The sequence below is a fragment of the Prionailurus bengalensis genome, chromosome A2 (genome assembly GCF_016509475.1).
Source record: "Prionailurus bengalensis isolate Pbe53 chromosome A2, Fcat_Pben_1.1_paternal_pri, whole genome shotgun sequence".
NCBI lineage: Eukaryota > Metazoa > Chordata > Mammalia > Carnivora > Felidae > Prionailurus > Prionailurus bengalensis.
The window spans coordinates 74,832,745-74,857,422 of NC_057348.1; the positions used below are offsets into that span (position 1 = coordinate 74,832,745).

Below are 24,678 nucleotides of genomic sequence, written 5' to 3' on the forward strand. Positions count from 1 at the left end.
ACTGAGCCACCCAGGCGCCTGGTGTGTTTTTCTTCTTTTTTAGTGAGACAGCGGTAGGAAAGTTTGCTAGATCTTGGTGTTCATGGGTCTAGTCTTCTGAAGTGACATTGCTACTCTCTTCCCCTAAGACAGAAAGTTGACTGCCCCCTTCCCTTCCACAGGAGCGGGTTTATACTGCCCTACTTAGGATCCTTAAAGCATCCTGGAAAGCTCTCAAGAGAAGAGCTAAAAAATGTTGACTGAAAACATCTTTTATAGTGAGCTGGCTTTGCTCGTGTAATCACAAAAAGGGATATGTGCACTGCCGTTCAGGACATTTGAATTCTAGCCACAACTCCATGGTGATTTTCTTGAAGATCAAGAGGACAGTGCCCATGTTTTACTGTTCCAGTATTTCACATCTTCAGTTGGAGTTATAATACATTTTTCCTTCCTCGCCAGGAAGGGTGTGGTGAGGGTGAAGGTATCATCTAGGGGGAGCACTGATTATTTCAGAGGATAAACCTGCTAAGAAAAGTAGTGATGACCGGGGTGCCTGGGAGGCTCAGTCAGTTGAGTGTCCGACTTCAGCTCAGGTCATGATCTCACAGCTCGTGAGTTCGAGCCCCATGTCGGGCTCTGTGCTGGCAGCTCAGAGCCTGGAGCCTGCTTAGGATTCTGTGTCTCCTCCTCTCTCTGCCCCTCCCCTGTTTGCGTGCGTGCTCTCTCTCTCTCAAAATTTTTTTAAATTAAAAAAAAAAGAAAGATGGTGATGGCAACACTGCAGAACAGTAGCTCCCTGGCCATAATTGCTGGCGTTCCTTGCTCCCCTCAATCCCTTAGTGTCGTCTGTGTGCAGACCAGGCTTCTAGTTCGCGGGTGGGGGCGGGGAGGACATGAGGACAATCGCCCAGGCAGTCAGAGCAGTTAGTACCAGACCATCTTCCCCCTGCCTCAGAGGCAGAACCCAGTTTGGGGGAAGATCTGTTCTGGTACTGTGACCGAGCATGTGATGCGTGTACTCTTGTGGGTGCTAGAGCTTGATCTTACTCTCGTGTTCTTGAGTTTGCTTCTTTATTTGAAAACTTCGCAGTTCAGAGTTCTGCTAAAGCAGAAGTCCTGTAATAGCCACGAGGCCTCCTTGCCGACTCGAAAATGACAGAGGCTTTCTTCAGGTTTCAACTGTGTCATCTTAAACAGTATTGCAACAAAACTCACCCCTAGCACAAAACAAATTATGAAAGTTGATCTCAAACCAGTAAAAGCCACAGCTTTCAGGAGAATGTTGACTCTGGACAGCATGGGATGTTAAGGCGCTAGGGAATTTTCTTCTTTTGCCTTATTATTATTATTACTACTGATTATTATTATTCTTTTTACTCATGCAGACAAGCACTGATTTGGTACAGCCGGTAGGTAAATATCCAGGATATTCTGGATTTCTTTTTATATTTAATATGCCTTGTATATGTGGATATTATCTAGAATGAGCTTGTTTTTTTCCTCCATGGCATTGCTAGTTGCAGATTTAACCTTAACCATTTAATTTTAATTTTAATTTTAATACTCTCTACTTTTGTTTAACTGGCGCTACCCTACTGAAGAGCTTTGCATTTCTCATCAAATCTTGCCATGGTCTATTTTATCTTATGTTTGTTTGTTTTTTTTTCCTTTGCTATTCTGCATACTCTAAAGACTGACTCTTCAAAAAGCCTTTCCCTGTGTAACCTGATCATGGAGGAAACTCCAGACAGTGGGTTGGCCGAAGAAATTCAAAGATCTCAAATTGACCTAGGTGCATTTATTTGGGGCCCTGATGCTAGTACAGAGAGTGTCAGCCAGGAAATTACCCAAGGTGGGTCTCAGGAAGACTCTTCATGTCTCTCTGAAGCAGAGCAGGACATGAGATTGTCCACTGGAATGCTTCCTTCCGCTGACTGGCACACTGTAGCTGACCAGGGCGAGCTTGTCGTGGGGCCAGCCCCTCCGGGTGGAAGTGAACAGCTGTACCCAAAGCCCATGCCTGAGGCTGAATTTGCCACAGCTGCTTATATGGAGATGGAGCGGCCTCATGACTTATCTGACTCAGAGATGGCAGCCACAGAAACTGGTGGCCCGGTCGAAGAAAGTCCAGAAGATGTTGAACAGTCAGAAGAAGAGGAAGAGAAACAGAAGATCGAAGATTCTCTGTGGGCAGGTGTGGAGACATATGAAAAGGTAGACACTGGACCTATTGATCTCAAGGCCCTAGAAGGTACAGAGGAATTTGAAGAGAAAGCACGGGAAAGTGCAGGAAGCAGGCTAGTAGATCTCCTTAAGACAACAGGAAAGCCAGACCAGGAGACCTTAGAAATCAGTAAAGAGGAAGTGAGCATCGATCTAAGAGCTAGTTGTCGGGAAAGTGAAAAGACCAGTGCAAAGAATTCTGATACAACTGATGTGTTAGAAAAAGACCTGGAAAGAGTAGCTACGGCCGCTGAATTTGGTGACCGAAACCAAGGGCTAGATGAGGGGCGTCCAGTAGTAATCAATAATCATGAAATTATAGAAGGCTCTGGAGCTAACCCTGCCCGTCACGCAGATGTCTTAAATCTGCGTCTCCAGACTGATTCTGTATCTAATATTGAAAATGCCAGTCCTGAGGGATGGGATTTAGCTAGAAGAGACATAAGGAAAAATTCAATAGGTCCTCCTAACCACGGTGTAATACATCACTCAGGACGAGGCAGTGCAGATGCAGAAGAAATTCAGCAGGAGGCTGTGTTACCTACTCCTGGGGTTGGCAGGGATGAACGTCACGCTGTTGTTTCCTCAGTAAACCATGAAGTGGCAGCTCAGTCTAGGACAGACCTTAATTATTCTCTGGGAGCTAATGCAAACCGAAGAGATTGGTGTTTGCGTAAGGCAGAGTTCTCGTTAATAGAGGGGTCTGAAAGTACAGTGACTGGGAACTGTAGTCCTACCATTAACTTACCAAGTATTGTGAAAACAGACTCTTGGGCAACAGATCCAGGTCAAATCTGGCAGCCACGCTTGGATTCAGCAGTGAATAATATGGATATATTGGAATTCTCTGGTATACCAGATGGCCAAGCAAGTGGCTTTGCCAATTGGTTCGATTCCATTAACCACTGGCCTATCAGAGATGTGGGAGGCTTAGATAATTCCTGGGAACATTTAGATACAATTGAAGGCAAGAGAGGGCTGGAGGTGGACTCACCGGCAGATGTCGTGGGGGGACACGCCATTGCTAAGTGCTGGGAACAAAGGCGAGACACGGCTAGACCGTTGGTTCTGGGAACCTCCCGCAATGCTAGCACCGACAGTCCCGCTAGTCCCCAAGACAGTGACCTCAGCAACTCAGATTTATCCGAAGATGAAATTGCTAACCAGAGATATGGATTGTTGTACCAAGAAATAGAGCCTGATAAAGAAGAGGTACTTACCCTCGTATGTAGTATAGACTAGCCAAAGACTTCTGTAGGTTCTGTTTTTCCTAATGTTTCCCACCTATTTCATTCTCCATCACTGTCTTCTCTGACGCCTGCCTCATCTCCTTGAAATCTGTGCAAACCAAACACAAATAGGTTGACCAAAAAAAAAAAAAAATTACAAAAAGCAGAATGGTTGTGTTGGGAACTAATGAGTCTATGTACCATCCCGTTTATTGTGTTTATTCCGCTTTCCTTTTTACTGTTCAACTGCTACAAATATGTAGAACAGACTAATTTACTATTCCTAAAATGATTCTACTCCAGTAAGACACATGCAGTGTTTCCACCCAGGGCCCCCAGAAACTATAGAATCTCCCAAAAGCCATTCATTCAAATGATGTCTTAGAGAAGTCCTAAGAATGCAGATGGATTCTATCAGTGGCCTAAAAAAGAAGCTCACTGACTTTCCTCTGGAATCATCTTCTCATTACTGAGAAAGTGGGCTTTGCTTAACACTGAGCCATACACCAGCAATAATTGTAAGAACGATTTTTTTTTTTTTTTTTTTTTTTTTTTTTTTTTTTTTGGTCAGCCTATTTAAAATAATACACTTTGGCCTTTTGCATTTCCTAAACACTCTCGTGCACAGCAGCCTTTTGTATTATTTTAAAACGTGTGCTGGTCTTTACTTTCCAACTTGTCTGACGGACATTTGCTGATCTCACAAAACTGGTACAAAGTAACGTACTTTGATTTCCCTTTCTGTTTAGGCTTCCGGTGGTACATTTAATGGATTCACCCAGGTAAGAGATCGGTTTGCTTGCACAACCCATCTGTTGAGAATGAGTGGCCTTGGTGTCACTTGAGTAACATAACGTTTAAGCGCGTCGGGGCAGTACTTGACCCTGTCACTTGCAAGTTTGGTAACGGAAGCAGCAATGGTGGCAATATCGTAGGGTTGTGGTGAAGAGTCCATGAAATACGCAACCAGCACACTTTGCCCGGTAGCCCAGCACATACTAAGTACCTCCTGACTGTCCTAGCTACTGACATTGTTAGCCAACCACGGAATTACGCTGATTCCTCTACTAGAAAGAGGTTGTCCTGATCCGAGAGATCCACTAGATTCAGCTATCGGAAAAGAAGAGAGAGGATTGTTTTGAACTAATGGGATGGGTCTTCAGAAAATAGAAATGGTTTTTAGGAGCCTCCTTACGCAGAATCATACACAGCCTTATCTGTGAAATGAGAAAGTTCCACTCAGACCCACATCCGAATGCAGGTACACACAAACACTAAGGGAGATGATAATGCATCTCTTCCGTCTGCCTGAAACTCTTTAAAAGGTCAGGTCAGGAGAATTGTTACTCATTTCTCTCTCTCCCTTTTTTTTTTTGAATTTGTGTGCTTAGCAGTTATAAATGCACGTCATTTAAAGAGCAACAAAATTGTATAATAGTGTTTTATATAGAAAGTTCAGACCATCCACACCTCCTCTATTTCTGATGATTTCTTAGAGGTAAATACTTCAACTCCTTTTACCAGGTTCTCTGATCTCAGCCACACGTGTGCACGTAACTTTCTTATAATGCTACTTTGTGGTTCCTAAATCATTATCTATCTTCTGTTATCTATCGACTCCTCTCTGGAAGGTGCGGACTTAACATGCCTGCAGATAACCCCCCGCCCCCATGGCTCACCCCTCCTTCTCCTTCCTGCCCTCTCCCTGCTATAGTCCCACCAAAGCCATCCAGCCAATCTCTGGTAATAGTAATAGTACGATGATACAAATGCTGTCAGCGCCCCAGCCATGAAGTTTCCATTTACTTTTATGCCAACCTTTTGTTCTCCTTTGAGGAAATAATTGCAGGCTCTGACTTGTTTGCTTGTTGGTTCGTTTGCTTAGTTTTTTAGGTACATCTCACTAATTCAGTCCCATACTCTGTAGTTCTGTGAATCTCCCCTCCTTTTTTGTTGGCAAACATTAAGCATTCAGTCAGTTTCATCTTCCTGAAGAATTTGCTCGTCTCTCTTTCTGGACTGCTCCGTCTGAACTGGGTTCTCTCTGGCTACACCTGCTGCCCCAGCTGTTCCCCAGGCTCTTCTGGTATGTCTGACCTGGGACTGGCCTTCACCTCTTTCTTATGTCAGGTCTCTCTTTCTGGACACCAGTATGCCTCCTTTGTGGTTTAATCCCACATACTAGAACATGTCCTCATCCACAAATTAAAGCACATCCTCCAGTAGGCTTTCTAAGAAAAGTATGCATGAGAAATATGTATTGGTAACCTTATACATCTGAAAATGTCTGTATCTATGTACAAAATGGTCTGTAAGATTGGATATTTCATTAGGATATAATATTTTCCCTTAGAATTTTGAAGTCATTCCTCCATTTTCTCTACCTCCTAGTATTGACACTGAGAGACTGTTGTTTTGATTCTTTTTAAAAAAAAATTTATCGGGGCGCCTGGGTGGCGCAGTCGGTTAAGTGTCCGACTTCAGCCAGGTCACGATCTCGCGGTCCGTGAGTTCGAGCCCCGCGTCGGGCTCTGGGCTGATGGCTCGGAGCCTGGAGCCTGTTTCCGATTCTGTGTCTCCCTCTCTCTCTGCCTCTCCCCCGTTCATGCTCTGTCTCTCTCTGTCCCAAAAATAAATAAAAACGTTGAGAAAAAAAAATTTAAAAAAAAATTTATCTTAGATTTAGTAAAATTATCATGACAACTCCATGCTAATTTTTAGAATAAACAATTTTCTGACAGAACTATTTCACAAACAGAAACTTTACTTCATGTTTGACTTTTATAGCGAGATCATAGAGTCTTTTTATTTCCCTCAAGAATAGATTTTGAGGGGCTCCTGGGTGGCTTAGTCGGGTTAAGTGTCCTACTTGGGTTCAGGTGATGATCGCATGGCTCTTGAGTTTGAGCCCTGCATCGGACTCTGTGCTGACAGAGCCTGGAGCCTCCTTCAGATTCTGTGTCTCCCTCTCTCTCTGCCCCTCCCCTGCTCATTCGCTTGCTCTCTCTCAAAAATAAATATTCTTTAAAAATTAAAAAAATAAATTTTTAATTAATATTTGAGGATTTTGTCAGTTTTCCCAGGGGCCTTTCTTTTTTATAATTTTTTTTTTGATGTTTATTATTGAGAGGCAGAGAGACACAGAGTGTGAGCAGGGGAGGGGGCAGAGACAGGGGGAGACACAGAATCTGAAGCAGGCTCCAGGCTCTGAGCTGTCAGCACAGAGCCCAATGCGAGGCTGGAACTCACAAACTTCTAGATCACGACCTGAGCCGAAGTCGGTTGCCTAACCAACTGAGACCCCCAGGTGCCCCACCTAGGGGCCTTTCTTAATCTTAGTTATTTATAGCTTCTCAACCTTTTGCCTAAGATCAAGTGTTGAATAGTTATTTAAATGGTATTCTCCTTCCAAGTATCTATTATGTTGTTCTCCTTGTATTGACCCGTTCTTCATGTATTGGCTGGTCTTTAATTGGGCATCACCATTAATTGTGTAATACTGTAATAGAATAGTTCGCCAACATCATTTTCATCTACTACTAGAAATTCTGTAGCTTATATCAGAACTTTAATTTCAATTTGCAGGCAATTTGTATTTGTGTAGAGACTGAACCATTAAAAACTATTGGGAAATGATTGATATTAGTCCTAGGTTTTATTTTAATTCCAATTTAGTAAACATACAGTCTTATGTTAGTTTCATGTGAACACATAGAGGTGGTCTGTGTATTTACAATGGGATATTTCCGAGCCATAAAAAGGAATGAAATCTTGGCCATTTGCAAAAGTGAAATAAGGCGGCCAGAGAAAGACAGATACCATATGATTTCCCTCATATGTGGAATTTAAGAACTAAAACAAATGAGCAAAAGAATTAAAAAAGAGAAAGAGAAAGACAAACCAAGAATCAGACTCTTAACTGTAGAGAACGCACTGGTCCTTACCAGAGGGGAGGTGGGCAGGGGGATGGGGACAACAGGTGATGGGAATTAAGGAGTGCACCTGTTTGTGGTGAGAGCCGGGGAGTGGGGGGGTGATGTCTGGAAGTGTTGAATCATTATATTGTTATTTTGAGTTTTGGTATTTTTAAGAAAACTCCTCTCTCTCTCTCTCTCTCTCTCTCTCTCTCTCTCTCTCTCTCTCTCTCCTTCTTTCTTTCTCTTTCTGCCCCCTTCGATACCACTCTTTCTCTCTGGAAGTTTGTAGCATCTCTTTTTTACCCCACTTTTCTGAAATTTTACAGTGATATTCTGTGGTCTCAGTCTATTTTCATGCATTGTACTAAGGCCCTATTAATCTAAAAATCTATGTCTGTTTTTAATTGGAGATTTTTTTTACCTTCCTCATGGTTTCTCTTCTGTTTTGGTTGTTCTCTCATTCTGTCGTATTCTCTTTTCCATATGTTCCTCACCTAGTCTTCTAATCATTGTTTTCCTTGCTGTTTCTTTTTCTTGATCATCTTTCTCTTCTTTCCAGTTCTTTTAACAAGTTTTTTTTACTCTTTTTTTAAATTTCCAAGAACTCTTTCATTTACTGAATATTTACTTTTTAATAGCATCATCCTCTTATGTCATGAATACACTTCTATTATATCTCTGAAACTATTAATAAACATGATCGTTTTTGAAGGTTTTTTTCCCACCTGCAAAGTCTTTATTTCTTCCATTTGCTTTTTTTTTAACTATTCAGTTTTTTCCTTTAATATGTGAGACTTTTCCTAAATATCTGGTGATCTTGGCTATCTACTCCCATTTAAGAGTGAGATAGTAAAAAGCTGTCAGGGAACTTGTACCGGTAGGTAGAGTTCTCTGACTATAGGTGTTGTTCTGGAACTTTCTGGCTCATTTTTCCTGTTGAGGAGCCCCTGATGTGAAATTATTCAGGCATTTATTTTTCTTGGGCTGGTTAAACTTCCAGCTCTCTGTCTCATGTCTGGCGGGTATAATGGGAGGTGACTGGGAAAGAAGTTGGGGTGGGGAGTGGAGTCCCCACTCTCAGTATTTATTATTCCTAAGATGTCTGTGTGTTCCCTAGTCCAGAGACCCTCTGTTTCAGCCTCTGCAAAAATGTCAAGTCTTGTATTGGAGTGAAGGATATCACTTGGTTTGCAGATCGATGAAAGGATCTTGAGGTCCAGTCACTTTTTAGTAGACTTCCAGCCAGCTCCCCACCTTTAGCACCACCCAGCTTCTATTTCCCTTGGTACCCACATTTCTAAATCTTTTGTAAAAAAAAATTTTAATGTTCATTTATTTCTGAGAGAGAGAGATAGGCAGACAGACAGACAGAGCAAGAATGGGGAGGGACAGAGGGAGAAGGAGATACAGAATCCAAATCAGGCTCCAGGCTCTGAGCTGTCAGCACAGAGCCCCACGAAATGTCATGAAATGAGAGATCTTGACCTGAGCCGAAGTCGGAGGCTTAACTGACTGAGCCACCCAGGTGCCCCCCTCCCCTGCCCCGTGTCTCTAATTCTTGATCCTTTAGGAATTCTGAGTAATAAACCAGGTTGCTTTTTTGGCATTTCTTACGTCACCTTAGGATACAGATTTTTTCTGGGTCTGCCAACTTACTTGTCCATTTGTCTGCTTTCCAGTTTCAAAATTTTGTTGCTCTTATCTTTCTTCTCATGCTTTTTATGCTCAGGGATTTATGCCTTTTTAAATTTGCTTTATGAAATTCCCTTTATGGTTTAATTTGCATTCTGGAGGTAACAGAGGTAACTGCCTCGATTCGACATCTTTAACCAAGTGTCACTGTCTCAGCTTTTCTGTTGGGAACCTTTTCTGTAGGTACTTTTTTTTTGTCTTCAACTGGTCGGATTAACCAGGAAAGACTTTTCCAGTCTTCCATCTGCTGGTTATAAACCTGGCTACCAGCATAAGGAGAGGTGAATATTGTCTTAGAGATCACTGTTCCCTTAGATTTATTCCAGCTTGATTTTTTAGGTCAATGAATACATGGTATGAAACGTTTAAGTTTTGGTTCAGTATTAGCCCATAGAGGTCATACTTAGGTAACAGTGTAAGATTGAATTTCCAACATTTAAAAAAGTGTGAACATATAGCTTAGAGTGACTGAACTCTTTTTTTTCCCTCCTTTTTTAGTGTTTTATTTATTTTTAAGAGAGAGAGCATGAGCGGGGGAGGGTCAGAGAGAGAGGGGGACAGACTCTGCGCTGAAAACTTCGGTGCTGACAGCAGCGAGCCCGGTGTGTGGCTAGATCATGACCTGAGTTGAAGTTGGATACTCAACTGACTGAGCCACCCGAGCGCCCCTTCGAGTTGTTAAATTCTAATTCAGTGTAGATGTCCAGAAGATAAGCTGCAGAACAGAAATGTCCCTGAAATCACTGCCCGCTTTTAAATGATTCTATATTATTATATAGTATCATGCTAACCTACATTTATGACATCTATGTTTAGAACATCTACTGTTAAAATTACTTTCGCATTACCTGCTCTTCTGATTTAAAATAAAAGGAGACTGTTAAAAAACTTTATAATATGTTTATGGATACAATTGATGGAAGCTAATTTAAATGATATCTTTGTCTTTTTTTTTTTTTTAGCAAGTTAGGTGGAACCTTCATAATTTTTCATCTTTTATTTTCTCCCCAATTTCAGCCCCAGGACACTTCATTGTTCACCATGCAGACAGACCAGAGCATGATCTGTAACTTGGTAAGTTAACTTTGGTGTGTGTTTTGGGGAAGCTGTTACTTCCTGCTGAATGTTCTAGGGTCAATCATTCTAGGTTATCTAGAGCTTGAATATCCAGAATGTGGTTTCTGCAGCCCTTTCCTTTCTGGAAGCTAGGAACGAAGGCTTCTGAAAAATCTCATGGTGTCTTTGATGTTGGTTGCTTCTATTTATAAAGGCACAGTGATCCCAACAAAACACAAAAGTCTCCTAGGTAATGGACTTCCGTGGAAATCCATCAACGGCGTGGATGTTTCTGCCTGCATGTAACTTACTCCACAGGACTGAAAGTGAAATAGCTTCGAGAATTCATGCTCCAAAATAGACCTTTCCTTCTTCTTGAGCCGGAAGCGACCTCATTTCTCATCTCTCATCTCCTCCCTCCATTTTGTGAGTTGTAGAAAGTCATGCATAGTAGAGATAGGATCCTTACGTTGCTGCCAGAGGACGTAGAAAAAAGGCTTAGGTCAGGATCACTCCTCTTGGTGTTAGAGGAGATCCCTCCAAGATTGTTGTTGCAGTTGTCATGGGAAACCCTTTCCCCAGCAGCTTCCTAGTGAAGTGAAGTTGCATGAAGAAGCCCTGAGTGACGTCACTGATGAACTTGGCAGTGGTACACTACGGAGGACGGGGCGCTGTGAGAATTCGTTCACAAGGGTTATTTGTAGCTCACTGGTTTTCCCGTGGGAATGGTATGTAGTTATCCCAGCTCCTGGCTTTCGCATTGGACGCTTAGAATTGGATTTACGTAGAATAAATTTTTCTTTTTAGATGATTTCACTTCTAAGTAAGGAATTCTGTTCTGGGAGGTTTGTCTTTTTTATTTATTTATTTTTATTTTTTATTTATTTTATTTTATTTTTTTTAGTTTTATTTATTTTTTTAATTTACATCCAAATTAGTTAGCATCTAGTGCAACAATGATTTCAGGAGTAGATTCCTTAGTGCCCCTTGCCCATTTAGCCCATCCCCCCTCCCACACCCCCTCCAGCAACCTTCTGTTTGTTCTCCACCTTTAAGGGTCTCTTCTGTTTTCTCCCCCTCCCTGTTTTTATATTATTTTTGTTTCCCTTCCCTTATGTTCATCTGTTTTGTCTCTTAAAGCCCTCATATGAGTGAAGTCATATGATTTTTGTCTTTCTCTGACTGACTCATTTCACTTAGCATAATACCCTCCAGTTCCATCCACGTAGTTGCAAATGGCAAGATTTCATTCTTTTTGATTGCTGAGTAATACTCCATTGTGTGTGTGTGTATATATATATACACACACCACATCTTATTTATCCATTCATCCATTGATGGGCATTTGGGCTCTTTCCATACTTTGGCTATTGTTGATAGTGCTGCTATAAACGTGGGGGTGCATGTGTCCCTTCGAAACAGCACACCTGTATCCCGTGGATAAATGCCTAGTAGTGCAATTGGTGGGTCGTAGGGTAGTTCTATTTTTAATTTTTTGAGGAACCTCCAGAGTGGCTGTTTTCCAGAGTGGCTGCAGCAGTTTGCATTCCCACCAACAATGCAAAAGAGATGGGAGGTTTGTCTTAAAGGTTACTTCGATATTTCTCAAAGGCCAGGACATCTGGAATGCCATGTCTGTAGATTGTCATACTTTTTGCCTTTTGGGTAACCAGGTGAGAGGTGGAGCTGTTTGGCTTGCAAATAAAGATTTAAGTACTTAAAATTCAAATTATGTAGGTGCTGATAATGGAGCCAGAGGGACTTATGTGTCATATTCATTGGTGATTTTCAGCCTGAGTGATGGAGTAAGGGTTATACTAATGCTGGAAGATGAGACTGTTAATTATTGCTTGTGAATGGGTCAAGAAAAATGGAGAAATACTGGAATAAAAAGAAAGGCAGTGGGTCATAATTAAACTCACACCTATTACTTTGATGCAGAAGTCCAGACATAGAATCCCGTGGTTTTTAAGTTTCTCAAAACATCTTCGTACTGCCCACAGCTCACTGTAGGAGCTTCCATTTCTTGCTCTTCCCTTCTTTTGATATCTATTCTCTGAAGCATACATCTCGCACCTTCTTTCCATTGGGACTCTTAGCTTTGTCATGGCCAGCACTGCAGAAGCTTCTAACGTTGGCTGGGCCATGTGAGGAACTCGGAAATCCTAGCAAACCCACTTCTCCCGCTGAGTTGTGGTTATATAGGATCTTCCCAGGAGCAGGACAGTTTCCCAACATTTGGTTCATTGACTGGTCTGAGCAAGGTGAAGGCTGAGGTTCGTAGTCAACTGCACATCTCCCCAGTCTGCATCTTACGGCCCACAGGACATCCCTTGAGTGTAAGTTTAAACTCTTTTGAATCTGCAAACCTTGCTCAGGGCTCAGTTAGCTCTATGGCCCTTACAGTTCCCACTAAATTAGCTTTCCCAAATTTGGAGAAAGAGGACTCTAAGGCAAGTGCCATACTGGAATGTGACTAGACTCTTTTTTTTTTAAGTTTATTTATTTCTTTTGAGAGTGAGAGCGAAAGCCAGCGCATGATTGGGGGAGGGGCAGAGAGAGGGAGACAGAGAATTCCCAAGCAGGATCCGTGCTCCCAGGGAAGAGCACCACACGGGGCTTCAACTCACAAAATTACCAGATCGTGACCTGAGCTGAAACCAGGAGTCGGACGCTTAACCGACTGAGCCACTCAGATGCCCCAAGAATGTGACTAGACTCTTAACCCCACTCCCAACCTATCTCCTTCCTTTGCAGTGACCTGCCTTTCATCTCATGACAGAGGACACTAGAAAATGTGCACTGAGGCTGTACTTAACCATTCTGTTCTAAAGGAAGAACTCCATTTCTGTGTCTCAGAGTTAAACCATTGGGACATCCTGCTGCCACCAGTAAATTTAGAGTATACTTCTCCTTTGAATGTGTAATGATCACCACCCCGGCAACTAGTGCTCGTAAATGGGTATGGCTTGGATCAACCCATTCACAAGTCTGCCAAGGGAGTCATCTTGCAGAAAGAAAGTGGTAGAAACAGGGCATAATTCTGGCCAGGACTATTTCAGATGTTCCCGCAACATGTGGTTCACGGTCTGCCTGTGCTTTTCTTCCATCTTGACAAAATATTTACAGTTTTACATTATCTTAGAAGGGATAGAAGGGTGACTTCTATTTCTAAATTGGAGCAGGTGATTTGATGTGCAGTCATGCTACCATGTCTCATCCTTACTAATGACTCAGTGAGTTATATTTCTCCCCCTAGAATTTAAGTTGTTAGGTTGCACAGCTGTATTGTGATATCTCACGTGATATTATAACATAGGGGAGGTGTTGTGACTTGTGGGGACATAACCAATCCTACGTCCTCTTCATACTGTGTTTCTGTTGCATTATCTGATTTCAGTAAGCAAATGCAAGTCACATCATATATGAAAGCACTTACTTATTCTTGCCTTGAGTAAAACTTCAGAGTTTCTTTGGACTTCCAAGAAACCCAGACTCTGATGCAAATGTTTTTTTCATTTTACGTTATCTAGATGTATATATATGTACGATGATATATTTATTTGACTCATATTTGGAAGCTTCTTTTGGTTCCTTATCTGGCTTCAGGCTTTCTCCTTATAGACTCAGCCCACAAGGGGACCGCCACCTGCATATGGATTCCTTGGGGCTTTTTCAAATTACCCTTCTTGTCCCTGTTGTGTAGGTCATTTGATATCGTCCTCTCATAGCAAATCACCTTGATTCCAAAATGGTAAGATCATATCCTGAGAGCTTACAGTATCTCTTGGCTGCTATGAAACCTTGCTCCATTATGAAAATAATTCTTTTGGAACAATAAAAGTGAAATCTTTTCCCATAAAAAACTCTTGAGAGTGTATTAGAGCGAATTTTATCTTATTCTTTCTTAAAAGTTGTGTCAGATCGCCCCCTTAAAGGTTATAAAAGCCCATAAAAATATCAAATCGCTGCACACTTGTCTACCAAAGTGTCCTTTCTCTTTTATTGTGTGTGTGAGCATGGCGTGAGTCACGGTGGAAGATGCGGTGGGGGGGGGGGGGGTGGCGCGCAAGAGAAATATTTTGTGTGTTAATCCAGCACGAAGGTACTTGTTATTCATTTCCTGTAATCTCAGCCTACCTTTCCCATCCCTTTCATATGGAACTTGTCAAAGGGGCTTTGGCTCTTCATTGCTTCTGATGAGGGAGAGTCTGACAGAAGTTACTGATTTCCCCAATCACAGTGTTTTTTGGAAACTTCTTACTCCTCTAGGAAAACACTTTTCAACTTTCTTAACACTTTAAATGTCCTGATAGAAAAGGACCTCAATGTGCCTTCTGATGGCCATCCATTTAGTGGAATCATGCAGCTAAATAAACGTGCTTACATTAGTCAGAATTGAAAAAGGGGAAACATTTTCAGTAGCCGTGGTGATATGCATTGGCTGTGGTGTTCTTAAGGGGCCTGTTGTTACTTAATATTGCTAATTTTGAAACTAACAAAGTCTGGAGTGAAGAGATTCCAGAGGCTTGATTCAGCATATAATTGGGATCAGGAGGAAGTCTGTGTGTCAAGGTCACCGTGGGATGGAACATCCTCACTCTTGGCCACACAATTAGAAGAGTCTAATTGGTATCACAGAGAATACCACCCTGTGGTCCCCTACAGAATTAGCTTATTGTATGAAGAGACTGATTGCTAAGAATTTGTTTGGGGAGCGGGGGAAAGTAGAACAAGACACTGAACAGGAATATACAAGGCTGCAAAGCATCTGTGATTGTGGTGGCTACTTGCCAGGTAGCTGGGTCTGCTCCTCCCAGCCAGGTGAGTGGGACCGTGGCTTCATGGTGACCTAGTCATGCAGATGAATGCATTTTGATCTAAATATTGGAGTGACCCTTCAATTTGGGGTCATTTGAAATGCAGTGCGTATCAGAGCCAGAAGGTCCCAGAGCCCTGTGCCTCTGAGCTCTTTCTCGAGACCTCCTTCCAACTCCTAAGGGAGCTCTTAGGATCTCCTCTCTCTCTGCGAGATGGCAGAAAGTACCATTTTAGGATCTCTTGCAGACATCATAAAGCTGCAAGTAAGTAAAACGAGTAGTAGCCAAAATGGTAAGTCTTTGTCTGACTTCAGGGGAAATGACAGTGCTTGATGATGCTAAAGAAAAGCCTAATTAAGAGTTCATTTCTAGACTTTCCAGTTAAGGGCTCCTGATGCCAAATGTGCAGCTTTTTTTCCAGCACGGACTTCATGAAGCTAGTTGCCCATAGGATGATGAAGAAGGTCTTAATTGTCCAGTATCCTGTGATGTTTTCTACTCACATGTTGAATCTTTTTCCTCTGACCCTAAAACAAACAATCAAAGGCTGAATCTGAACAGGCCCTACCCACAGAGCCGAAAGCAGAGGAGCCCCCTGCTGCCGCCACACCTGCTGTTGGGCTGGACTCTGGACTGGACACCCGGGCTGAGGAACCAGTGGAGGGGGCAGTGGTGAGCGCCGCCCCCTTCCCACCCTCCACCTGCCTTCCCTGCCACAGCCCTGCTCATCTCATGATCTCATTTCTCCCTTCTCATCCATGCTTCACTTGGGCCAAATCACCTCATCTGCCATGGCTCCCCAGGTGCAAATAGCCTTTGTGCCCTTGACAGTGAAACTTCATTCTCGTTTATGTTTTTAAAAGGACGATATCCAGACACCTGATCTTTTGATCTAGTGAGAAACGTCATATAACCTCAGGCTTGGTTCTCAAAAAAAGGGTGTCTTAATTCTTTTCTGAGACTCTCCCATTCATGGTAGGTAGGTTGTAGAACTCACAAATAACCAGCCTTGTTGCCGTTGTGCTCTGTCTGTGATGGGCTAGCAATGGCCCTGCAGGGAGGGACCAACCTGCGGGTGATAAACGGAAGGATACTAACTTTGTTGTCTACATACTGATTTCTTACAATGTTAGTTTCGTAGGTTGGTTAAGTCTCAGTGGCGGATGGAAACCGCATATTAAAAACCCTTGAATCTAAAGATTCCTATGTGTACAACCATTTCCTCGAAACCACATCTGGTGTTGGCTCTTAAAAGAGGGACCTTGAGGTTGTATTCTGTGCAAGGGCGGGGACCCTCTGCTTGGAAACCCACTCTTACCCCGCTCCACACAGCCACATAACACACCAGGCTGAGCTCTCTACGCACCATGTTGAATTGGACAGTGTAGCGTTCATGAAAGCGACGATAACACCAAGGAAGATTTAATTCAGAATACTCATGGAGAGTGGAAAATAGTTTATGTATGAAATGCAGTTAACATGTCTCCCAAGAATCTCAATCAGGTTACCATTCATTATAGTCTTTACAGAATCTGTACAAAGATGAAAGTCAGCCTCCCTCTTCCCCAGAAGAACATTGCCTAGATTAGATAACTGGAGAAATTAAAGTTATATTTCTTGCTATCATTTGTTGTTGTTATTTTACCAGGAAGAGGGTAGGTCACCGGTCAAATCTATGGTTTATTAATAGAGTAGAAAATAAATAATAGGGTAAGATAGTGATGGGAAATACAGACTCAAGCAAAAGGATTTTCCACTTACAGAGTTGGACAGAGTTCTGTAGGGAAAACAAGAACTGTGCTCTGCTAGGTTGAGTCGCTGTTGGAAGTGCTGCTTACACGGACTTCAGATTGGAGAGCGCTGAGGCTCAGTCTCAGGGCTCCAGTGTCGGATTTTCTCCCACATTCGCTAGTGATCTTCATAACTCAGTGCAGATGCCCCCCTCCATTGGGTGTCAGATTTCAAACTGTCCTCCCATGTTCCCTTTAAGATTATTTAAATAACAAAGGAAGGGGAAGACACAGTTAATTTTGTTTTACTACTGTTAGAAAGGGAATTGATTTTCAAAAGACTATAGGTGACACCCGGGAGTTTGATATTGATGAGGTTCAGATGGTGATTTAGAAATGGCTTCAGTCCCAAAAAGTTGTCGCCAAATTTCTGTTTTGAATAGCAGCACAGACTTCATCCTCGCCAGTACTTTGAAAGCACATGGATTCCGTGCCCCAGTGTAAGGCTTGATGCCAAAACACCCAGGGTTTTGAGCAAGGCTGTGTGATGTCATGCCGTAGATTGGAGGTGTGAAATAGACAAGCTCACGAGTTAAATACCAGCTGGAATGTCAGTTGTCCATGGTCCCCTCTCAGCAGGTCCTGGCCATGTACCAATTGCACCTATCCTTCTTTTAACAGACCTACAGAAGTAGTTTTTGTTTTCAGAATTCAAATTCAGGGGCGCCTGGGTGGCTTAGTGGGTTAAGCGTCCAGGCTCAGGTCATGATCTCACAGTTTGTGGAGTCAAGCCCCACATTGGGCTCTGCATTGACAGCACAGAGCCTGCCTGGGATTCTCTCCCTCTGCCCCTCCCCTGCTTGTGCTCTCTCTCTCCCTCAAAAAACCAAAACCAAAACCAAAAACAACCGGAGTCCAAAGTCATTGTTTTTTCCAATGAACAATATTAATAGCTACCCATTACTAAGCAGCTACTATATCAGACCCACCATAAAGATTTATAATCTTTTTTAACCAAGGTTGATTTAAAAAATATTTAACACACCATGTGGTACAGCCATCACTAAAACCAGCTTCCCTCGTGTCGGGTAAGGAGATATTGGACAGAATTCCTCTTTCCGAAAACACTTGTCTCCTAAAGCTTGTAAGTGAACTTTGGAGAATAAAAAACAATTTGGATTCCTTGTGAAATATAAGGCAATTTGGAGAGTCTTCTGAAGGATTCAGGCACCTGTCGAGACGCAGAGGTTATGTGGGAACCACAGGTACAGCCCATCTGTGAGCCACCCTCTCTGAGGAGAAAACGTTCCAGTAACTCATTTTCCCATCTTCACACCGTCTGAAAAATGGCAACAGAAGAAGGCAGCTTACAGCAGCTCACTTGGACTAACGCTCATCAAAGGTAGCTCCTGTCTCTGTGTCATAAATTGACATGCTTGGATCAGGTCAGTTCTTCTCCATGTTCTCCCTTGAACTTAGGGAAACACCATCCTATAGAATGTAGTTTTGTCCTCGAATGTGGATTTACAGCTTCTTGCTTCCGGTCATAATCATGTAAGATAGTATTAGGGTTATTTTTTCCAAAGAAAGTTCTTCTCCCTTGCTAGATGTGTGATATTTAGTTGTAAAGACATAAAAAATTCACCTTGTGTCCTGAGAATTAATTAGTAGGTTGGCGATGGCTGTCATCAGTCAGGATTGGGTTGACATGACCTTTTGAGGTCCTCTTTTTTTTTTGCTGCCAAAATGTCACCACACAGTTATTATATTGAGTCTTGACAATGCATCTCATATGAGGTGAAGTTTGTGGTGGTTTTGTTAAAAAAAAAAAGAGAGAAAGGCAAATGCAATTTCAAAAACAGGAAATCTTAACCGTGGTTCACAAAGAAACCTAGGGCTTTCAAGAGAAGTAATTATTACATTTTTGTTTGTTGTTCTATTCCCCTTTAGCTAATGTTTTTAGTTTTTCCCTACAATGCTAAATTGCTCCCGTATATCTGTAGGGTGCATTTTATTTTTATCTATTTATTTTTTAACATTTATTTAATGTTGAGAGACAGAGAGTGAGTGGGGGAGGGGTAGAGAGGGAGGAACACAGAATCCGAAGCAGGTTCCAGGCTCTGAGCTATCAGCACAGAGCCAGACACAGGGCTTGAACCCAAGAACTGTGAGATCATGATTGGAGCTGAAGTCGGATGCTTAACCGACTGAGCCACCCGGGCGGGCACCCCTCTGCAGGATACATCTTAAAAGCCAACACTTGTTTCTTGTCCAAATGTTTCCATGTTATATAAGTGATGGAAATCATCTTTAGGAAAATAAATGATCAGTATTTGTTTCAGATATATATCAGAAAATTAGGTTAAGAATCAGATAAAGATTTTTACCTGCATTTGTTCCATTTTCTTGTTAGAAAGTCACTTTCTAATTTTTTCTAAATTTCTGTCTGCTCCTGTATTTTGCTCTGATGATGTGAACTGGACCAATGCTTTTTTTTTTTTTTGGCTTATTATTTTTAAATATACTGCAATTAAATTTAGGGTTACCGTGATTTCTAAAACAGAAATGGGGGAAAGATCAAGGTAAAGATGTTTTTGGAATTGGTGGAGAAATCTGGAAGGCGAAACACTGACCCATTATTCTGGGGGCTACTTTAGTTTTCGCTGCATTTTGTTTTTTTTGAAGATGTCACCAGACTTAAGTAGACTTGTCAACACCAACTTAAGCCACCAAGGAGGGGGGGAATATATATATATATATATATATATATATATATATATATATACATATATAAAACACTTAATCTTGCTAGGAAGATTTCTGTGTGCTTCAGTAGAAGACATGTGGCTGTTTCTTCCTTCATTCAGTTGACAAATATATCGGAGACCTCCCTAGATGTCAGGCTCTATTCTGGATCTGGGGCATACATTGATACAGTCAATAGACAGTTTCTGCCATCCAAGTTCACACAGACTAGTGGTGGAGGAGGTCAAGATTGCAGCGTGCTCGAGGTTTCTTCCCTGACGGTCACGTGCATGGGAGACAGCATTTGAGGTTTCTCCTTGTGCAGAGTAAACGTGAGAGCCAGGGGCTTCCACTGTGCCTCCAGGCATGAGGTCCCAGTATGTCACAGGAACACACAAGATGACAGGAAGCCAGAGTACCTTGATTTCTTGTCTGCCCTTCATCATCGTAGAATTATCTACAAAGTCAAAGCGCCCACTCTAGAACATGCTTTAAATTAAGTTCTATCTATCTATCTATCTACCTATCTATCCCTTTTTATAGAAAAAAAACATCACAGAAGCGGCTATTTTCTCTGAGTTTGACTGCATTCCCACTAACAAGTAGTTACATTTTCAGTGCCCCTCTGGCCAGACAATGTCTCTGTTGTTGTGGTTGTTATTGTTATTGTTATTGTTATTGTTATTGTTATTGTTCCATGGTACCCAGTACAGAGCAGGGTGCCAGTAAATTCTGAGTCATTAATTTGATTGGTTGACACTGTAATCTGGGGGTCCTGAAAGAGACTACAGCCAGAGATCTTAAAACACAAATATTTAGATGGTCATTTTCCTCCTCTTTGCTTCCATTCAGATAATTTAGTTTTGGGGTTTTTTTTTTTCTTGAGAGACAGGGGGAAAGCAGGAGCATGTGTGTGTGTGTGTGTGGGAGGGGCAACAGGAGAAGGAGAGAATCTTGAATAGGCTCCATGCTGACGTCAGGACTCAGTCTCACAACCATGAGATCATGATCTGAGCCGAAGTCAAGAGTTAGAAGCTCAACCAGCGGAGCCATCCAGGTGCCCCCAGATAATTTACTTTTTATATTTAGGAAAAGCAAGCTGCTTATTGTGATCAAAAATGCTGCCATCTTTCTTATTCTGCAGCATAGTAGCTCTGTGACCTCTGAGCCGCCATCACCTCAAAGGCAAAATGGGTCAATAATTTTCCTCAAATTTTCCTGTAATGGCTTGGAAATAACACAAGCCACTAGCTCAGCAACTGGCACATAGAGGTTTCTCAGACAATGATTTTTTGATGGTATGGTTATTGCCATCATCATAATGAAAAGTGGTTTCCCCCAAGATCAGCAGAAGTAGGTGAAATCTATACTTGGGGAAGAAGAGGGCAACAGACGTGGAAGATAGAAACCCCCTTTTCTTTTTTTTTTTTTTTTTTTTTTTTTTTTTTTAAATTTTTTTTCAACGTTTATTTATTTGGGGGACAGAGAGAGACAGAGCATGAACGGGGGAGGGGCAGAGAGAGAGGGAGACAGAAACCCCCTTTTCAACATTGGCCCTATGTCAGAAGTGTTAAGGGACTCAATCGCATATAGGTCCCCCTCAGCACACGTTTCCTCTTGGTTCCTAATGCTGTGTCCCATCAAAATTCTTTGCCCTGTCTAACTAAGAAGACTTTCAGACCAGGTCCATTGATAGGGAATTTTTCTGCCTTCGTTGCTAGGGAGATAGGGTCAATCAGAGAACTCACACTGTCCCCTCAGCTACACCCTCCTTTAGGTGGTTGGAGAAGGAGAGAAAGGCAGGTGAGCTCCAGAGATATACACAAAGTTGATACAAGTGGCTGGGCCTAGATCTTTCTCTCTACCATTGCCCCAAGTCACAGGAAAGAGATGAAGTTAGCCACCACTAAAGGGAAGGTAACAAGCTGGAGGACAGCTCCCCACATCTCACACCTCACAGACCTGGTTGACCTGGATTTGTCAGTTTCCAGCTCTGGAAAATAGGGCCACTGCTATTTCTGGCATGAGGCCAGACAATGATGAACATCATTGAACATCACAGAGGTATTCATTAACCACCTGCCAGTTGCTAAGCAACTGCTTTCTGGAGTCTACTATTCCAAATCCCCTTCTTGAACAGGCCTAGGTGAGGGGTGTGTAATGTTACCGTTCGTTCTGAGTGTTCTTCCACTCAGAGGTGAATGTCAGATTTCAGATCATTCTGCCACTGTCGAGGAGCTATTTGTAGATGATGGGTGCCTAGTGATTTTCTAAGTGTTTCTCTTGACGTGCTTTTTTTTTTTTCTAAATTAAGGTGAAATTCAAATAACGTAAGAGGAATCAATTTAAAGTGAACAATTCAGTGGCTTTACTACATTCGTAATGTTGCACCACTGTTACCTCTATCTAGTTCTAAAACTTCCTCATCACCCCGAATTAAAACCTCCTACCAATTAGGCAGGTCCTCAAGCCCTTCTCCCAGCCCCTGGTAACTGCCAATCTGCTTTCTGGCTCCACGGATGTACCTACTCTGGATAGTTCATATAAGTAGAATCCTACAGTGAGTGAAGTTTTGTGTCTGTATTCATGTACGTGTTTTGTCATGTAGGAAATTTTGTGCTCTGGGTGATGTTTTTAACATGTCTGGTTGTAATGAAATGGGATAAAAAAAAAACTCCCCTCTTCTCTCAGTGTGTATTGGCTCATTTACAAGCCCACATGGAAACCATTGCTGGCCAGTCAGCACTGTTGGGTAGCCTGTGTAAGACCAGACCCATTCAAATGTTAAAAAAGACAACTCTGAGGGCTCCTGGGTGGCTCAGTCAGTTAAGCATCCAACTCAGTTTCGGCTCAGGTCATGATCTCATGGTTTGTGGGTTTGAGCCCCACATCCAGCTCTCTGCTGTCAGTGTGGAGCCTGCTTGGGGTTCTCTGTGTCCCTCTCTCTCTCTGCCCCTCCCCTGCTTGCTCATTCTCAAAAATAAATAAATATTTTTTAAAAAAAGCAACTCTGCTTAGGCAGTAATAACTAACCCCCCCCCCCCATACACATACATCAATTCCAGTCCCTCCCCATACATGAGAGCCTCAGAGATGCATTCCACTGGCTCAGCCCTCTCGCTCCATGAGTGAGCGTGCTAAGATTTATGGAGTCCATGGATAATGTGGAACTGAACATTCAGACTAGCGTGTGTTACTGTTCTGTATCCGCTTCTTGCCCTTTCTTGATGGTGTATCTTCTCAACTCCCCCAGGGTAGAAAAGCCCTTTACATGGACCACTCCTCACGAGTGGACGTGATTTGGAACCATATGTATGATCAGTAAAAACTGCTTGAGGGAGAATAGAGAAGTTATCTCTGACAAATTGTCTTCTGTTCCCACAAGTCTCAAGTGGCTCAGATGCTTTCTTTGAGAATGACTTTGTGTGGCCTGAAGCGAAAGGCAGTCTGACTATAACACCAAGGGAGTAAGGTTAAAGTAAACAGGGGCCATGTAGTAACAGCAGATATCACTGAGTGCTGATATTTGATGTGTGTTATCTCAAAGCTCCAGGAAATAGGCTTTACCTCAGTGTCATTGTCCCATTTTACAGATTAAGGAAACTGAGACACAGAGCATATGTGGTTTAACCAAACTCGCACACCCAGAAAGTGGTAACATGAAATTCAAATCCTGGCATTTTAATCCATAGATAGCCATCTCCCAACTGCACCAGCTACTATATTTTTAAAAAGAGCAGGCTTTATAAAAGTACATTTGTAGAGGTGCCAGGGTGGCTCAGTTGGTTAAGCACCTGACTCTTGATTTTGGCTCAGGCCAGGATCTCCTGGTTCGTGGCTTCGAGCCCCGTGTTAGGGTCTGCGTTTGGCAGTGCAGAGGCTGCTTTGGATTTTCTACCTCACTCTCTCTCTCTGCCCCTCCCTTGTATGCTCTCTCTCTAAAATAAATAAAATAATTGAAAAATGTTTACAAAGTTATTAAAAAGTACATTTGTAGACCGATTTCACAGCACATCTAACTAAAGCCATCGGGGTCACAGCAAGGCGGAAATCTCCCCATCCTGACCCCAGCATGTCCCACCACTAATGCTTAGACTCCATGGAAGTTCCTGGTTTGTAGCTGAAGGGTCAAGATGAAAGCAGAAATGTTTGTGCAGCCTCAGCCTTGAACTTCTCAGAAGGAACGTGCATTCTAATCCCCCACTTTGTTTTTTTTTTTTTAATTTAATTTAATTTTTATTTTAGAGGGAGAGAATACAGGTGAGTGGGGGAACAGCAGAGGGAGAGAGAGAGAGAGAGAGAATCTTAAGCAGGCTCCATGCTCAGTGAGGAGCCCCACAAAGGGCTTGATCCCATGACCCGGAGATCATGACCTGAGCTGAAATCAAGAGTCAGATGCTCAATCGACTGAGCCACCCAGGAGCCCCTAATCCCCCACTTTGGATATAGAGCAAGTATCAAAGAGGCTGTAACAGAAAGACCCCTGAATTGAGAGTCTGGAGAATGGGTTCCATGGCTAAGCAGCAAGGTGGCCTTGGGGAAGTGATTTTACCTGCCTTTGCCAGTGTGCCCATCTTCCTTTAAGAGCGCTGTACCTGCTAAACTATATGTTCTCTTCCTGTGCTCAAGAATCTACAACTTATTACGTTAAAGCAGTAAGCATTTCCAAATCCCTTGTGGTATCTGCTAGGCAACTGGGCTGACCCACCACCCTGGAGTAGGCTTTACTTACCAATACCTCGAGCTATGCGAAGGCTGCAACATCAGAGGTGTGCAGTTGGATCCTCCACATGCCGCTGTCAGCTGCCTACCCTTCCCCAAGATTCAGGCTCCAGTCCATCATCTGGCCAGATTCCAGGCTGTCCAGAAAGGCGCATGTGGTTTTTGGCAAGGTCAAAATTGGGAGTTTTGCCAACAGACCATGATGACATTTCGGTGATTTGCAGATTACCATTTTTGGTCTAGTTTCTGGGTGTGTCTGGCAGCCAACTGAAGTGTCGGCCCACTCACAAGAAGGCACTTTGAGCAGTGGCAGCAGATGCTTTATGTATCATTCAAAGACAGGTCATGCGGCCAGGCAAGGTCAACTGTTCCTTGTGCTGTAAAGGCATTTTCCTTAAACAGCCTCTGAAACTACGTGCGGTATCCACGGAAGCTGTCCTTTGCAGCCTCCTTGGAAGCTGGTACTTGCTCACATCTCCATCTCTGAGAGCATGTGGTACACCGTATTCACCTTTGCTTTGAAAGATAAATCCACTTGTCCTAGGTATGTATGTCATAGACT

At 42.6% G+C, this 24,678-nt stretch overlaps 1 protein-coding gene across 7 annotated transcripts in view; it reads left to right on the top strand.

Moving 5' to 3' along the window:
• Positions 1-24,678, top strand: part of AMPH (amphiphysin) — a 250,199-nt gene that overhangs the window by 203,364 nt on the left and 22,157 nt on the right. For 2 of the 7 annotated variants that reach the window (XM_043588531.1, XM_043588532.1), the window contains 5 exons: positions 1,368-1,391; positions 1,675-2,196; positions 4,184-4,216; positions 10,061-10,117; positions 15,466-15,591. In XM_043588531.1, coding sequence (XP_043444466.1) covers positions 1,368-1,391; positions 1,675-2,196; positions 4,184-4,216; positions 10,061-10,117; positions 15,466-15,591 — 762 coding nt within the window. The remainder of the gene's footprint in view (positions 1-1,367; positions 1,392-1,674; positions 2,197-4,183; positions 4,217-10,060; positions 10,118-15,465; positions 15,592-24,678) is intronic. The other 5 variants (XM_043588534.1, XM_043588535.1, XM_043588536.1 and 2 more) reach the window with 3 other exon arrangements.